The 17,175-nt window shown below is 38.4% G+C and overlaps 1 protein-coding gene across 1 annotated transcript in view; it reads right to left on the bottom strand.

Annotated features, from left to right (window-relative positions):
* Nucleotides 1-17,175, bottom strand: part of LOC104598971 (uncharacterized) — an 88,701-nt gene that overhangs the window by 30,544 nt on the left and 40,982 nt on the right. The window contains exons 11-14 of the mRNA XM_010261301.2: nucleotides 7,890-8,038; nucleotides 7,700-7,770; nucleotides 7,432-7,605; nucleotides 7,255-7,326 (exon numbers count right to left, since the gene is read on the bottom strand). Coding sequence (XP_010259603.1) covers nucleotides 7,255-7,326; nucleotides 7,432-7,605; nucleotides 7,700-7,770; nucleotides 7,890-8,038 — 466 coding nt within the window. The remainder of the gene's footprint in view (nucleotides 1-7,254; nucleotides 7,327-7,431; nucleotides 7,606-7,699; nucleotides 7,771-7,889; nucleotides 8,039-17,175) is intronic.

The following is a 17,175-nucleotide window of genomic DNA, read 5'->3' as shown; positions in this document are numbered from 1 at the left end:
ACCATACATGCCAAAAACAGACAGTGGTTTATGTATCAAAAAGCTGTGGAAAATGAATACAGCCCTTATAGGGTAACGGTTTTGGAGATTCAATTCTCAACCTCAGCTTCTTTGGAGGCAGATAATATCGGAGAAGTTTGGATCCAGAAATTTTAATTGGGACACGGGTAAATGAAAGCCCCTATGGCAGCTCTATTTGGAAAGGGTTGAGGAAATTCCTCCAAGCTATTAAACTAAAACTGGGAGTTGAAGACAGGATCAGCTTTTGGAGAGATGCTTGGTGCAGCAGCAGACCCCTGATGGATCGATTTCTTTCCTTATTCAAAATATCAACAAACAGGGATGGCTAGGGTGGTGGACATGGACTCATATGAAATATAAAATAGGGAAATTTTTGGTGCTCATTATTTAGAAGAAACCTCAACGATTGCAAAATAGAGGATCTGACAGCTATACACACAACAATAAACAACAGCAATCCGACACCAGATCAGGAGAACTCAAGGTGTTGGAAATGGTATAGGTCAAGCATCTTCTCTGTCAAATCATTCTATCACCAATTATGTAATTCTTAGAGTTCAAGTTTCCATCATTCAGCCATCTGGTTATCTCATGTTCCCACAAAGGCAGCTTTTCTACCATGTACTGTTGTTCTGGATAAATGTCTCACCGGGGACATTCTGCTGAGGAGAGGTGTACCCTTGCAAATATGAAAGCTTATACCATGTGGGCATGACAAGGAAACGGCTACTAATAATGGAGGCATCTGCTGGAGGAAAAACAAGCTCCCAAATATCATCTTCCAATAGGGCCTGAATTTCCTAGTCCACTGAAGCTTTCCAATGCCCAATTGCTGCAGCTTGTCAGTAACACTTTGGGATATCGGTGGAAGACAAAGTAGCAGAAAGGGAGTTATGGATAGCAAATAATCCATAACGGTCAGGAGGACGAGAAACTCTGGAAGAAAGTCATAAAGGAGTGGGAGTAGCAGGTGAAGGATCACTTACATGAGAAGTAAATGTGGATGGAACAAGGACTGAGGATGATAGAGGAGCAGGCACTGGAGTCAATGGAGGTGGAGGCATAGGCATTGGTGCAGTGTTGACCGCCTCCACCCAAAAGATAATAGGAACATGGGAGTCAAGCAGAAAACATCTCACAATACTCAAGATGTGTCGGTTCTTGCGTTCAGCAACTCCATTTTGTTGAGGAGTTCTTGAGCAAGACCTTTGGGATAGAATACCATGTTTCTTTAAATAGGTCTAGAACTCTCCATTATCACTATCAAAATATTCTCCCCCGAGTCAAAACGTAGAATACGAATGGTGCATTATGTTGGGCCATTACCATGGTGTGGAAGTTCTGAAAGGTGGAAAGAACTTCTGATTTCTTCCAGAGAAATTAAACCCAGGTATATCTAGTGCAATCATCAATACATAAAACAAAATATTTGTATCCAAATCTAGATATAACAGGAGACGACCAAACATCACTACGTATTACTTGAAAAGGATGAGTAGCATGCACAAAAGATGGAAAAGGTAAAATATGACTTTTACTAAGACCACAAGTTATGCAAGACTTATCAATGTTCTTAGAAACAAAAACAACAATAGGTAAGCAACCTGAAGAAATTAAATGATCCATGTGTGTGGCCTAAATGTCTATGCCATAAATGCCACACATTATTACAACAAGAATGTAAAACATTACTAATAGTAGATAGAAGACAAGAAGTCGGGGACAAAGATCTCTTCTCAAACTCAAGAGCAAACAACCTCCCAAGCCTACGCCCCTTCCCCTTTACTACCCCAGCACGTTGGTCCTATATAACACCACCAAGATGAGAAAACAACACCAAGTTACCATCATCAACAAGTTGATCCGCATGAATAAGGTTGGTTGTTAATTGAGGAATAAGGTTTTTGGAAGGTGGAAAGCAGATGATTGAGAAGTAGAAAGAAATAAATCGTCACAAAAACAATTTTTAATGACTCACCACTAACAGTAATAATCTAGTCATTAGAAGAATAGGGTTTAAGAGTCTGACCAAGTGGTAGAAGACTTACCAAACAGGCCAATAGCAAAGAAGGCAGATGAAATAACTGAAGACATAAGTTGTTGTATCTTCTCTTCAATCAAGGTACCAGAAGATTCCCGCTTTGAATCTTAAGTGGGGGTGGTGGTAATATCAAATGAAGACTCTACAACTGTCTGAAGTGCCTTGTGTTGACCCTCCTTGGGAGGTCGAGTAGGGCATTCAGTAATAATATGGCCCTATTGTTTGCAATAGGTACAAAAAATTCCTTACACTGAGAGGCCACATGTCCGAACTCCTTGCACCCATAGCATTGAATCTTGGAAAAGTCCTTTTTGCCTTTTGGCTTGGTGGCTAGAAACACTGTGTCATGCCCATGTTCTTTCTTGCTGTCGAGGGAGGACTGCGTGTACAGTCTAGTTTTCTCCCTTAAAAGTTCACCTAATATGGTGTCCAGATCAAGCACATTTTCCCTATAGAGTATGTTGGACCTTATCAACTCATAATCGGGTCTAAAATGCATAATCTTACTTTGATTGATATGTTTTTTCATAGTTTACACACAACAATCAGTAGTTGTGGCCCCAAGGTGAACAAGCTCACATTCTGTCCACAAATTAACAAAAACAACATAAAATTCATGTATTTTTCTCTCCCCTGGGTGTATGAGAATATGTCCATTTCAATCTGATATTGTCTGGACATATTTGTTTGCTGATACATCAAGCTCACATTGTGGTCCCAAGGTGAACAAGCACACATTGTGGCCCCAAGGTGAACAAGCTCACATTCTGTCCACAAATTCATGTATTTTTCTCTACCCTCATAGGAATAGCTACATCAACAATAAATGAACTCAAATCCAGGAAACTATTTGGGCATTATTGATTTTCCATTGTTTCAATCAATTTTTTGAACTATCACTGACCCGGACGGTTAAACCGTTTGGCCCAGAAACCGTCCAAGCAACCAGTTCCGTTTCACCCCTGATCCAAACCATTGACTTCGTCAGAAAACCACTGACCCGGGCAGTCGAACCATCGATTCGTTTGACCCGAACAGTGGTTCGCGGTTTAAGAAGAAGAAAAAGTTGTAGAGATCTGAGAAAAAATTTCATTTGAGATATGAGATCTGAGAAAAAAAGAAAAATCAATCTCAGATCTGAGATCTGAGAACTCATATCTCATATCTCAGATCTCAGATCTGCGTTGTTAGCGCCGTCGCCATCTCGTCGTCGCCGGTGAGCGTCGAATCATTCTCCTCCTCTTCCTTCTTCTTCCCTCCTTCCCTCTTTCTTTCCTTTTCTTTCTCTCATTTCCCTTTATTTCCTTCCTTCTTTTCTTCTCTCTCATCCGACAAAAGACTCTCTTCTCCACTTCTCCTTTCTCATATACTATTTGCTATCTTGCCCTAATGCAAACCGTTCGACCCAGACGGTCGAACCGCTGACCCGGAAACCGGTAGCTAGAATGGTTCCATTTCCGGGTCAGTTTTTAAAACCTTGGTTTCAGCCCTTTAGCATCTGTAACATCAGAGATGGTTGTGGTACCATCCAGATAAACGAATGACAGTCCAAAAAAAGGAAAGTATTTGGGCATTATTGATTTTCCATTGTTTCTGCCCCTTAGGGTGAGCAAGCAAAGTCTGAAACTTCAGTCTAAACAAATGATAGTCCAAAAAAGGAAACTGTAACTAGCAGCCACCCAAGGGAGAGGATCAAAACCCCTTCAAATCTTTCACCAAAGTAAGAGAGGTTTGTACAGAAGAGAGATCAGATCAGGTGACACCAACTCTGCAGTTTGGCCTTGATCTGAGGTCTCCCAAGAGAGATCTAATGAAATCTCTCTTGCTGATTGTGCAACTCTTTCTGAACAGCAGGTAGGGTTGATCAAAACAGCCCTACACACTTCCACCGGTTGAAGAGTCCAGTAGATCTCAGTAGAGGGATGAAATTACTGCCCACAAAGAGTAACAAAGAAGCAAGAAGATGATTAAAAGAGCAACCTGCTCTCATACCACGTCAGTTCCAGTTGAAGAGAAGAAGAAACAAGAGAGTCACACGAATTGGTGGGTGTGTTCTATGTCTGACATGCCCAGAAAGAATTATATTTATATTAATATGTGGATGGACAGTTCTGCCCTTACAATAATAGATAAGTACAGAAGTGTACAAAGAAGTATACAAAAGAGCCAAATAAAGGTAAAATTACAAATTTAACTTTCATCCTCTCTACAGTTTTAACTCCCTTGTACCTTCCTTTACCCATCTGTGTAAAAAAATTTCAAGAAAATGGGACGAAAGAGGTTAACACAGTGAACTGGGGATCAGTGGCTCTATTCAAGGGAAACTATCCTCCATAATTAACAGTAGGGCTGTTCACGGGTCGGGTTGGGTCGGTTTATTGAGATTTTTCCAACCGACCCGACCTGGTCGGGTTACCTGAAATTGAAACCGAAACCGACCTTGTGTTAAGCAAAACCAACCTGGTCGGTTTGAGTCGGGTTGGGTCGGTTTGGGTCGGTTTCGGCTCTAAGTTCAACCATGCTTGAGAGTCAAATTGTATTAGAGATTGTGCTCGAGTTGAGGGGCTAAGGGGGGCGGGCCAAGTTAGAATAGAAGTTCTCAAGAAAATAGAAAGTCAAACTGTATTAGAGAAAGAAGACTGAAATTTGTATATTTCAAGAAACCTTCTAATCTAAGTAAAAAAGGACACCTAATTATAATTGTAATTGGTTGCCTATTTGGTGTAAAAGACCATAGAAACTAGGATCCTTTGATTCTTTTCTTTAAAATTTTCCAAAAAAATTCCTTGTCTAGTTGTCTTACAATACTTTCCATTAATGTCATTCCTAACTAGAAGACTAGAAATTAAGTTGGGTTGTAACTAGGATAGAGACAACTTAGTTAAGTAGGAACTAAGTAGGTTGTAACTACTAACTAGGAACTAACTACTAACTACTAAGTCGGTTCGGTTCGGGTCGGTTTCGATTTTCACGAAACCGACCGGTGCTGAAGAAAACCCAGCCGACTCAGGTTGGGTCGGTCCGGGTTGGTCGGTTTGGTCGGGTTGGGTCTTCTTATGAACAGCCCTAATTAACAGAAGTTAATTGAACAGAACAGGACAAAGATAACCATCCACTAATAACAGGTACCTTAAACGCATCAAATATCCAAAAAGACTTCACCTGACAACTAAAAGTTAGTTCCAATTACCCAACTAATGGCCACTTATCAGCCCAACTAATGACCTAACACAATATTAACTCAACAATTAAGATAGATACTCGCTATCTGACCTAATACCTGTGTTAGCACACATATTGCCTGGACCGTAGACATACATGTCAAAGAGGAGTGGCCCATTTAGTAGAGCACATAACACATTCTCTTTTGAGAGGAATTGAATGCTCCATATGTTTGCCTTTGCACTCCTTGGTAAAAGGGCAGCCCAGTGCACGAGGCTCCAACCAATGTGGGGTCTGGGGAGGGAAACATGTATGCAGCCTTACCCCTGCCACATATGGAGAGGCTGTTTCCAATATATGAACCCTGGTCACCCAAGTTGCAATGTAGCAACCCAACTGTTATGCCAAGGCCCACACTCTTTTGAGTTCCTGGGTAAATTGGATTTCTTTTATAGGCCCTTGGTAAATTAGATTTATCACCAATGAAAAAAATGCAACTGCAAAGAACTATTATTCTGTGTTACAGTTGATTTAGTTCACTATCCAAGGCAACCAACCAAGGAAAGGCTTCTACTCTCAGTGGAATGGGGTTCCCCGGGACCCCTCCCACATGATCTGAACCCAACTGATCCTTTACCAGTGCCAAATAGAAAGATTTCACAGTGAAAACCCTGCTATTTCATTCTTTCCACAACATCCCATCCCTCGAAGAGAGTGACAGCTTAACTTTCTGTAGTTTTTCCAGCAGCTAAATACATTCTTCTATCTCTTGATCCAGCAGAGGTCTTCTGAATGTGATGTTCAGTCAGCCTGTAAAGTTTCGGGAACACCTGACATCACTCTCATCCTCCCAGAATCTAATACTTGACCCATGTCCCACTTTGAATCTAACTAAAGCTTTGAACTCTTGGTTGAATGGCATTATCCCTTTCCAGACACTCACCCCATAAGAGATAGTAACCTCCCTCGACTCCCGTCCGAACCTCACCAGCCCATACTTCCCAACCACAACCCTCCTCCAAAGAGACTCCCTCTCCCTTTCCAGCCTAAATCTCCACAACCACTTACCCAAAGGGCCTTGTTGAAAACTTTGACCCACCTTTCCCTTTAAGCCTACTTCTGTGTTATGTGCTGTTTGGAGGAAGAGTCTGTCTTACATCTTTTCTTCTCCTGTAAGACAGCAAATATCATTTGGAAATTCTACTCATCCCCCTTTGGACAAGGAGTATTTTAGCCAAGCTCAACAGCAGAACTTTTCTCTTCTTGGCCAAGACTTGGGGGAAGCACGAAAGCAAGGATAATTTGGAGCTGCACTCCCTTTGCCATATGATGGACTCTGTGGATTGAAAGAAACAAAAGGATTTTTGAAGATAAAATTAAAAAAAAAAATCTGAAGCTCTAGTAGCTCTAGTGGGGAATCTAGTAGCAGACTGGGTCTGGGTGCTTCCAGACTTTGATAGGACAAATTTGGGGGAGAATTTCTGGAATGTACTTGAAATTCAGTCTTTGTAATTTGTCAAAGTTTTGTTTTAGCTCATGTTGTTTAGGTCAGAGTTGTTTGGTTTTGCAAGTTAGGTGTCACCTTGTCACCTACTGATTGTATCTTTTTTATTTAATAACATTTTCATTTACTCTTCAAAAAAAAGTTATAGTTGATTTAGTTTTTTTTGAGAGAATAGTTGATTTAATATATTGTATACGTATTTCTGATCAAGTGAAGATGCCATATTATATTAAGTGAGGGGAAGAAAACTCCAAAAGAGAGCATGTATAGTATATTTGATATGTATAAAGACAAGACCAACACATGTACAAAAGAGAAGTTCAGGTTAGAAGACTGCTAGAACAAAAACAGATCAAACTTCAAACTCATTATCCAAAATAATCATGGCCAATATTCACAAAAAAAATCACAATCTAAACAATAATAGGATAAAATTTGTAAGGCAATGGTACAAGATAGAAACACATTGAATGTTAAGATACAATTGCTACAAGAAACACCAAAACTGAATATGATTTAACAGTACCGGAAAAGCAAAGTCAAGTAAAGCTGTTTGACTGCTTCCAAATTTTGTAAACAGAAGGCCACCAGGGTGTGACTGCACAATTAGTAATAGTCAGCATCCAGGGGTTGTGCTCCACTACCAAAAGAATTCAAGAAGAAATACTTAAAAAATTACAAAGAAAAAGTACCAACTTCTTACCTTCTCCTTACGGTTGTCAAGCTGAGTATGTGAGCCGATAATAACTATATTCTCTGGTAGATTTTCAAGCCTAGTCTTGAAAGCTGTATAAGCCTCTTGGTTGCCTACCATAGACTTCTCAATGTCTTTCATGAACAATATCAAAGGGGCACTTTTACTTTCACTACAAGCAAGCTGTGACATGGGGATGCTTAAAATTAAACCTCGTAGAGAATTTATTAAACACTACATAAATCCTACTGACTTATACATAGTGGTAAACATTTACCTCAAACAGTTCATTGATGGCAAGCTTGTCAAGATCATCACTTCCTGAGTTCTCTAGACAAAGTAAATCAGCTGTAAAGTGCAAAAAAAAGAGATTGCCATCAAACAGTGTTCCATGAAAAAGCAGCATTATATTGAAGTATTGAACAAAAGACGAGACAACCCATATCAAAGGAAAGAAAGGGAATCACCAGTGCAAAAGAAACCATGGTCTTCTTCGCAAAGGCCCCCAAGAGTGTTACCTTCTGGAATTGTTTTATCAAATCTAACTCCAACTTTAGAGGATCCATTCTCTTCAAAAGCTAGAACAACTTTGCCTCGATAACCAGGACCCGGCCCCCTGCAAATACACATTATCCAGCTAAGAATACATGAATTGATGGGGCCTCAGAATTGACCGGGTATCAAAGAAACCATCAAAGAGAACAAGAGAATTGACAGAGAATAATAAAAGTATTTTTAATGGATAGTGAATAATATATACAAGTTGTACACAAAAGGAGAAGATTATGGAAAAAGAAAACAGAACACAACCATATGCCTGGCTCCCAAAAACCAAAGCTCCAACACTGCAAGCATAATATTAATACATGTACATAAAGCCTTCATTCTGTTTGGTGCCTTATCTTCTTTCATTTTGCAGGTCCCAAATTTCTTTTCCACTAAATCGACATGTCTTTTGGCCTACCCTTTATTCTTTTGAGCCTCCAACTTTTATCAAAACATTTTATTTGACATCTGCATACACAATGAACCATGTTGGTCAACTCTCCCTTTTCTTGCCATACATTGGGACAACCACTAGGTTCCATGACATAAAGCACTCTCATGAGGTTTTTGAACCATCCCACATCAAAATCATTCAATAGTTGCAGCTTTCTTAAAGACATCTTAGTCTACTACTTGCCATTGGCATGCTAGTCTGAGGTGCCCCAGCAAGGGTTCTGCTAAACTCAATTTTCACGCATGCACTTTCAACAAACTAGGTCTGCCAGGGGTTTAATGCTTTTGTGCCTCCTTTCCTTTGTAGGAATTTTTGAACATCTATGTCTTTTTTGAGAACCTTTTTTTTGCTTTCCTATTTATGATAACGAGTATTAGTTACAAGAATAAAAAACAAGGAAACAAAACCAACTTTCATAGACACTCCTATGAGAGAAGGGGCCAAATTCCACCTTGTCCTTATAGCTGTAAGATTAATTTTTTTGATAAATACAGTATTGAATTTCATTCATCGTCAAGAAAGGATTGCTGGCCCCAAGAGTCAGATAAAAATACAAGTAGCCTTATCTGACTAGAGTTCAAATAAACTATATCTATGAAATTGTCACAACAAGACCCTGGTCCTGAATAACCCCAAAGTAACAGGATACAAACCTGCTGATTTGACTAATCTGTAGGCAGTTTCATTAACACTTCTTGGGACCAAATTCAACAAGCAGTTTGGTTGCCTTCCCAAAGAAATGCTCTCTCTAATGCAAGTTTAAAAACCAATGGCACTTCCTTTCCTGCATTTAACCAGGATGATGACTACTTGACAGTCCCCTTGAATCAAAATATTGCTCAACCTGTTCTTAGCAGCTAATTTTATGCCCTTTAACACTGCTAGTAACTAAGCCCTTAATCAACCCTCATATTCTTCCAATTCTAGAAGCACCAGGACTGCCATGCTACACCCATCTAAATTTAATTTCAGAAACTAAACCCTGGGGAGGACTCTACTGTTCCTTTCCTTCCTTTTCTGCCGGAACATGTAACTACTATGTGCCACCCCAATCATTCAATTTATCCCAGTAAGCTGCCTTCACCTTTATGGGTTCTATGAACTACCCAGGTTGTAGTTCCTTGTCATGATCAAATAATCTTGTATTCCTCTCACCAAATGCCATGCCAACCAATGTTTTAAAACGCGGAGGTGTGACGCGAGGCATTCCACTACCTAGAGGAGTGAGGCGTAGTTCAGAACGCAAGAGGTGCAAGCCTCCCGTACACAAGGAAGCATATAAGCCTCCTTGAGAGGAGGGGGGATCTCATTTTTTCTTTATTTTAATAAAAATCTTTTATATTAAGAAGAATAAAGATGCATAACATTAGTTGAAAGGGGGGCGCCTCAACTCTAGCATACGCCTCAGAGGTTTTCAGCGCCTCTGGCATACGCCTCAAGGCGTTTTGGGAGCGCCTCGCCTGGAGACGCACCTCCAGGCGTACGCCTACCATGCCTATTAAAACAATGATGCCAACTTCATTCTTTTGTTTTTAAAATTGAAAGGATACCATCTGATGAGATCCACGGTGTTCGAGGCAACCACCCAAATAATGATATAAAATGAGACAAAATCTGAGATTAATGTAACAATACCAAAATTGAGGCTTCATATGGTTAGTCTTCAAATATATCAAGATCCATATTTTTTCATGATAGAATAAAAATTATTAAAAAGAAAAAGATTACAAGGAAGGTGACCAAAGATCACATGAAACGAAACCAAATCCCATCCACCCCTCCTTGACAAAAGACATGCAAACTGGAAATAACAAAGCTCTCCACCAAGAACAAAACCCGCAAAAAAAAAAAAAAAAAACCTGAAACAAGAGAACCTCAGGAAACCTCAACCATGGTTTCAAATGTCGCGAAATGTCGCTAATGTCGCCCGACATATGTTGATGTCGAGGCTCACCGACATGAAAATGGATGGTAATATAAAAATTACATTATTTCGGTTGACATTTCCTATATTTTGAAAATGTCGACCAAATCGGTCTAAATAAACAAAAAAAGGCAGTTTTTCCAATTATGTCGACAGGATATCGACTAATGTACATTAATAATATGATATATTAGTATATTATATTATTATAGTACAATATATTATTATAAATTATTCCATTAATAATTTCTATTTAATATTTCAAATAAAATATTTATAAAAAAGAATTAACAAAATATAAAAACAAAAGAATAAATTAATTACTTTATAATATAAAACATAAAATATTTTTCAAGTAATAAAATATTAACTAGTTAGTATTTTTTAAAATATTTATTAAATTTTATAATAAATCATATTCTACATTTAATATAAAAAATCAGACTAAAATTATTAAATTTTATACTAAATCATAATTTATTATAAGTTTAGTACTAAAAATCATAATAAATTCATTAAGTTTTATAAGAAATCAGAATTTATCATAATCTTAATACTACAAAAAGGAGAACCAATTTATTAAATTTATAATAAAACATAATGTATTATAACTTTAATATTTAAAAAATCATAATAAATGTATTTCTATTTACTAGTGTGAAATAAATATATTAGAATTTATAATAAATCAGAATTAAAAATAAGAAAAAATATCAAATAACCTTGTAAAAACATCAAAATGCATAATAAATCAGTAAATCATCATTTACTAATTTGTTATTGATCTTAGTTTCTTAGCTTTATATAATGGTTGGGAATAAGGTAATAGTCTAGAAATATGTATTAATGCTTCTTTTATCATTTTACAAAATATCATTGCATATTTCCACATATTTCATAATATTTCCACAATGTCTCTAATTTTTACAATATTTCCCCTCGGCATTTCCGACATATGTCCTATATTTTGGTAAGCGACATTTCCACCGACATTAACATTTTAAACCTTGACCTCAACAATCCACCCAAAACATCCAAAAGCCCAAGAAATACCAAAAGAATAGGCAAAACCACCCAACCCCACAAAGGCTCTTGATCCCAAGACCATTTTCCAAAACATTCATCTAAGGCCCAACCAACAGACTCTTGAAAAAAGGGGGCTAATTGCCATGTCTAAACTAAAATTGCAATTATTTATGTAGTCATTAGTCCTAATCTATGTTCCCTTCATTTCTACTAATTTTGCGAGATACCAAAATGAGATTAAACCAGAATAATCAACACAAGAATTCTGAAATGTTGTTTGTTTGTATGTTTTATTTCATGTTAGAATCAAAAGGTGTTCTCTTTTTTCCTAGAGATGTAACTAAGGGGATCATCTATATGAAACCCAGAATGGGCCTAGCCCAAATTAATAAAAACTCAATTACTTTATTGAGTGAATTGTGTTGCATGAGATCAATTCAGGTTTTGATAACAACAGCAAGAATGTTGGAAAAAAATACAAAAATATTCTTGTGAGTATTTTAGTTGCAGGCACAACACATGCACTTTATTTAGGAAATTCATAAAGTTTCTGGACATAATTGGCCTTCATTCTGAGTTCCCTATAGCCCTATTGCCAGTTTTAGTGAGGCCAAGGGCACCATGCCATAAATTAAGAAGCTTCCGAAGGCAAGGTTAGCCACCAATAGCTGCTAATTTCCTTGTACTGAGAATGTATCTTTCAAAAGATATGAAATAAGAATCATCACTATACCTAATAGCAACATAGTTATAGCAGTTATTCAATATAAACATAAAAATTGTACAAGCTATTGACCAGGTTGAAGGCCATTGTAAATCCATCCGGACTTGGTGCTTTAGGTCTATCCATCGAAAAAACTGCTTCCTTTATTTCATCCAATTCAAAGCTCCTTTCTAACCAAATCTTTTGGTCTTCAAACAACCTTGGCCAATCCAATTCTTGCATACAAAGGTTCAACTTAAAATGGTTCACAAGAGCTCCAGCAATTTCATTGTGTTGATCAATAGTCTCACCTTCAACTTATAACTTAGAAATGAAGTTTTTCCTCCTCTTGTCATTTGCCTAGATTCATGTCCCCAGCTTATTTCTTCTTTGAGCAGGATATCTTCCAATTCCTTTCTTAGCATCTGTCTCTCCTGCTTATCTCTTTCTCCAAAAGTTCCTTCACCTTCTTTATTGTCCAAGAGCTCAATGGAATCAATTGCATCTCGCTTTTTCTCTTCTGGTCTCCCAAAATGTTGTAAATTCCATATAATTTTTGCTTTCAATTCTTTGAGCTTATCATGGAATTGCATACCCTCCCAATGATTACTAGGGTTACTTTGTCCACCACTCAACCTTTTCTCTGAAACCTAGGTGACAGAGCTACATATTCTCAAATCGAAAGGGGGCCGCCCACCTTCCCCTTAACTCATCATTGGAAAAGAGATAGGCCAATGATCAAAAGTTATCCTAGGTAAAGCCCTCAAAGCCAACACTCCCCGATGTGCCTTACAATCCACTATAAATAAAAACCTACCAATCTTAGAGAAATTGGACCAAGTAAAATTATTGCTCCAAAAGAGCAGCTCCTTCAACTCACAAGAATTTATAAATTCATTAAACTCCCTAATGTTGGTGGTCACTCTTTGGCCTTCCAATACACCAAAATCCATCCAGCAGTCCTCGTAGTTGTCAAGGACACCAATATCTTTAAGGGCTACACAATGGGGCCCATTCCCCAACCATAGTTGTCAAGGACACCTAGCAACAAGGTGCCCTTTGAGGCTCTCCTCGCCTAATCACCAAGCAGTTTTTAACTTTCTATTATACAATACTTTTTGTCATTCTTCTTTGAGATTATAATTATAAAAGGCATTATTAAACACAAACAATGCTAAATGTTGTATTGAACCCTCAAAGACTTCAAAACCTGAACCAATAAGTAAGGAAGAACTTAAAATTTTATCTAATCAGCACATTTTAAGTTCTACTTAAAACCTGAACCCTCAAAGGCTTCTTCTTTTCTTCTACTACTACTACTAATGTTTTTTCTTTTCTTCTTTTCCTATGACAAAAACAAGGGTTCAGCCCATAGTTGTCAAGGCGACTAGGCGATTTTACAGTGTTGCCTCGCCCAAACGCCTATAGTTTTGTATACCAGGCGACCGCCCAGAGACTTAGGCGGGCGCCTAAATCCAGCTTCAGTGCTTTTTTCTCAGAAAAAAACAGGGACTTCTTCTCTTCCAGCCCAGCTTCAGTTATTGTTTTCTTCCTCCCTTCCTAGTTATTGGCTTCCTGCACTTATTATTTTTAACAGCTGAACCTACTCTACTCCCTTCCTAGTTCCCAAACTTATAAAATAGTTTAGGTCAGATTCCATCACCTAGGCGCCTGGGCGCCCCATGGTCGCCTAGCCTCGCCTAGTCGCCTTGACAACTATGGCTCAGCCCCTATATATTTTGAATTTTATTTTCCTTATTCTTTTTCTTCTCATGAATATGCTGATTTTCTATCCTTTAATATGACCCTTATACTTTTCTTATGAAAATTATGAATAATTATTGAGGAAATAAGGTTATGGTACCTAGGGAACTACCCTAGGATCTATGTTTTAACATAAAAAAAAAAAATCTATTGCCTAGGTGACTTATGTTTATTTTCCTTATTCCTTTTCTTCTCATGAATATGTTGATTTTCTATCCTTTAATATGAACCTTATACTTTTCTTATGAAAATTATGAATAATTATTAAGGAAATAAGGTTATGGTACCTAGGGAACTACCCTAGGATCTATGTTTTAACATAAAAAAAAAAAATCCATTGCCTAGGTGACTATGCGATAAGGCACCCCCCTACCTCGCTGCCTTGAAAACTATGCCCCCAACCCACGTGTAGGCGGGAAAATCAACACTTTAGATTCTTGAAGCAAAACAACGTCTAGTTTCTCTTCTTAAGCATTTCATTAGTTAATGTGCTCTTCCTCGCACTCCCTAACCCTCAAACATTCCAACTAATCAACATCATTGATAAACATCAGATTTTAATCCCCTACAACAACAACCATCTTTCTTGACCCTCTTCTTCTACCCTTCCTCTCACTAAACTCTCTCTCCCCCTCAAACATCTAATTCCAAACACTTTGCCTTGCTCATCATCCTTTTTCTCGCCATACCTTTAGTTTTCTTAAACCTTGTATAGGTTTTCAATTCATTAGAATCCTTCAACTTACACCCAACTTCTCCATAAACCTTGTCATCAAGTCTTGTTCCTTTTTTTCACCCTCCCTTTCTACCACCCTACCCATACTATCTCCGCTCAAGTCTAGAGTTAAATTCTCATTGCTTTTCACATTCTCAGTGATTTTGTCTTTCTCCAACTCCTTCCACTTCAAGCCTTCTAGTAACTGTTCAATTAGATCCCAAATTATACCTGGAGAATAGGCAACAGACGGAGGACCCACATTAGCACCCAAAAATGAATTCACAACCATACCTTGGGGTAGAACAAGGAAAGATTGTTGCTTTTTTCTTTGTCGGTAAAAAGAGGGTTATAGTGTTTCCTAGGTTGGTCATACTAAGAACAATTTTATGGAAAAAAAAAATTGCTTACAATTTCCTTCCAGAGCTTTGTGGCTTGTCCCTTCTTGGCAACTCCTCATTACACCACTAGTATTCCTTTACAACCTCCTTACAGACACCGTGTTAGCACTTCTATTCGAGACTGGTTCTTCAATGTTATAGTTAACGTCCACATGTCGTCCAACCAAACAGTCCTCAACCTCAATCGATCTACTACTAACTAGCGCTAAGCTTTGAATAGGAATTGCTCCTAGTTCTTTTGTTTCACCACCGAATAGGTTGCTGATATGGTATTTCCCTACCAAATCTTCAGTTTCTACCTCTATTCCCACACTACCTATAAGCAATGCTACCTATAAGCAACCTCAATCGATCTACTACTAACTAGCGCTAAGCTTTGAATAGGAATTGCTCCTAGTTCTTTTGTTTCACCACCGAATAGGTTGCTGATATGGTATTTCCCTACCAAATCTTGAGTTTCTACCTCTATTCCCACACTACCTATAAGCAATGCTTCCTCGGGTTCAGATTCTGAGATTCATCCCCGTTTGATAAATCGTAATCCACCCAACCGCCTTCCTCCAGCTCATTTTTCTCAAACTTGGTTCTGGTATATCTTGGATTAAGGTGATCCTCCTGTGATGTCCCACAGCCCTGTTCTTACTCTTTTTGTAAGGGAACCCATTGCAAGGAATCTCTCGAACCAGACATGGCATCAGCACTAATATTAGTCTGTGTTGAAGATGATAGACCTAAGTAATTGGCCCCAATTGAGTAATTTTTTCTACTGCCCGCGTGACTATTTAAAGAGTCATATGGGCTAGACTCTTTTAAGGGACTTTGTCCAGTATTTCCTTTAGCCCATCCCCACGTAGGTTCTGGTTTAGATCTAACAACTAACTGAGTTGCCAAATATTCTCGTGGTCCATACCCTGAGCCCAACCAAGAGCCAAACCAAACCACCTCTACATAAGACTTTTCATGCGTTTATTTAAAAGTTGATCTTTGAATCATTTCAATTTTCGTTTGTCCCTGTTTCTCAGTCAACCGAATAAGACTGTTCCCCTTCCCCTTCTAATTTTACTTTTCTCCACAACTCTTCCCCCATTCTCCTACTACCATGTGGGAACTATTTGTCCAGCTCAGCACATCTTTAAGCTCTCGAAAGACACCCCTGCCAAAGCAATCCTCCAACTGCCGTCACACTCCATTTTCTCCTCCATCTTCCTTCACCAAGAGATCACATGATTGAGAAACCGACTGCAGTTTCACCCCAGCCATCTTGATCTTCATGGCGAATAGGTCTTCAAAGTTGAATTCTTCTAATTCCCCCCCCCAAAGCTATTACAATTTTTTTCCAACACATCTCCCTTCCAGATGTTGAATGGTAGAAGCAACACCTTCACCACTACTCTTAAATCGTCTATATCTATCTCGTTACATAACATACTCCAATATTCTTTTGTTTTCTGCAACAAAGGTGAACTTTTAGATTTACATATGCAATTTGATAATAGGTATATAATGATAGAATTCATGAGATGGACATATCCTTGAGTCCATGCTTTCCCATTCTTGACAGTATGGCCGGCCAGAAATAAGAAAAGACGAGGAGAGAAGAGGAGAACAAGAGAAGAGGAGAACAAGAGAAGAGAAGAGAGGAGGGAAGGAAGAAGGGTTTTGCAATGTAACAGTGCTGACGGCGCCAGCCTTTATTTTAATATATATAGGGCGACAGAAATAACAAGGGAAAAGACCCTTGTGCCCTTGAGTACAATAACAGCCACAACAGAAAGAAAAACGAAATAAAAAAACACTTTAATTAGCCAAACAGGCCCTAACATCTGCAACTAAATTATTTTAATATTATTCTAACACTCCCCCTCAAGTTGGAGCATAGATGTCAATCATGCCCAACTTGTCACACAAGTCTTTGTGCCGCACATGATGGAGACCTTTGGTGAAGATATCTGCAAGTTGTTCTTCTGAGCTGACATATGGTGTACACACTTCTCCACTTTCAAGTTTCTCTCTAATAAAATGCTTGTCCACTTCAATGTGTTTCGTCTTGTCATGCAGAACTGGATTAGCAGCAATATTGATGGCAGCTTTATTGTCACAGTAGAGTGACATTGGATTGCTTACTGCGAAACCCAGTTCACCTAAGAGATTTCTTATCCACATGATTTCTGCAACCCCATGAGCCATCGCTCTATACTCTGCTTCAGCACTGGATCTAGC

This window comes from Nelumbo nucifera, chromosome 3 (assembly GCF_055504915.1).
Source record: "Nelumbo nucifera cultivar China Antique chromosome 3, China Antique-T2T, whole genome shotgun sequence".
NCBI lineage: Eukaryota > Viridiplantae > Streptophyta > Magnoliopsida > Proteales > Nelumbonaceae > Nelumbo > Nelumbo nucifera.
This window is presented reverse-complemented; position numbering and strand designations above follow the sequence as displayed.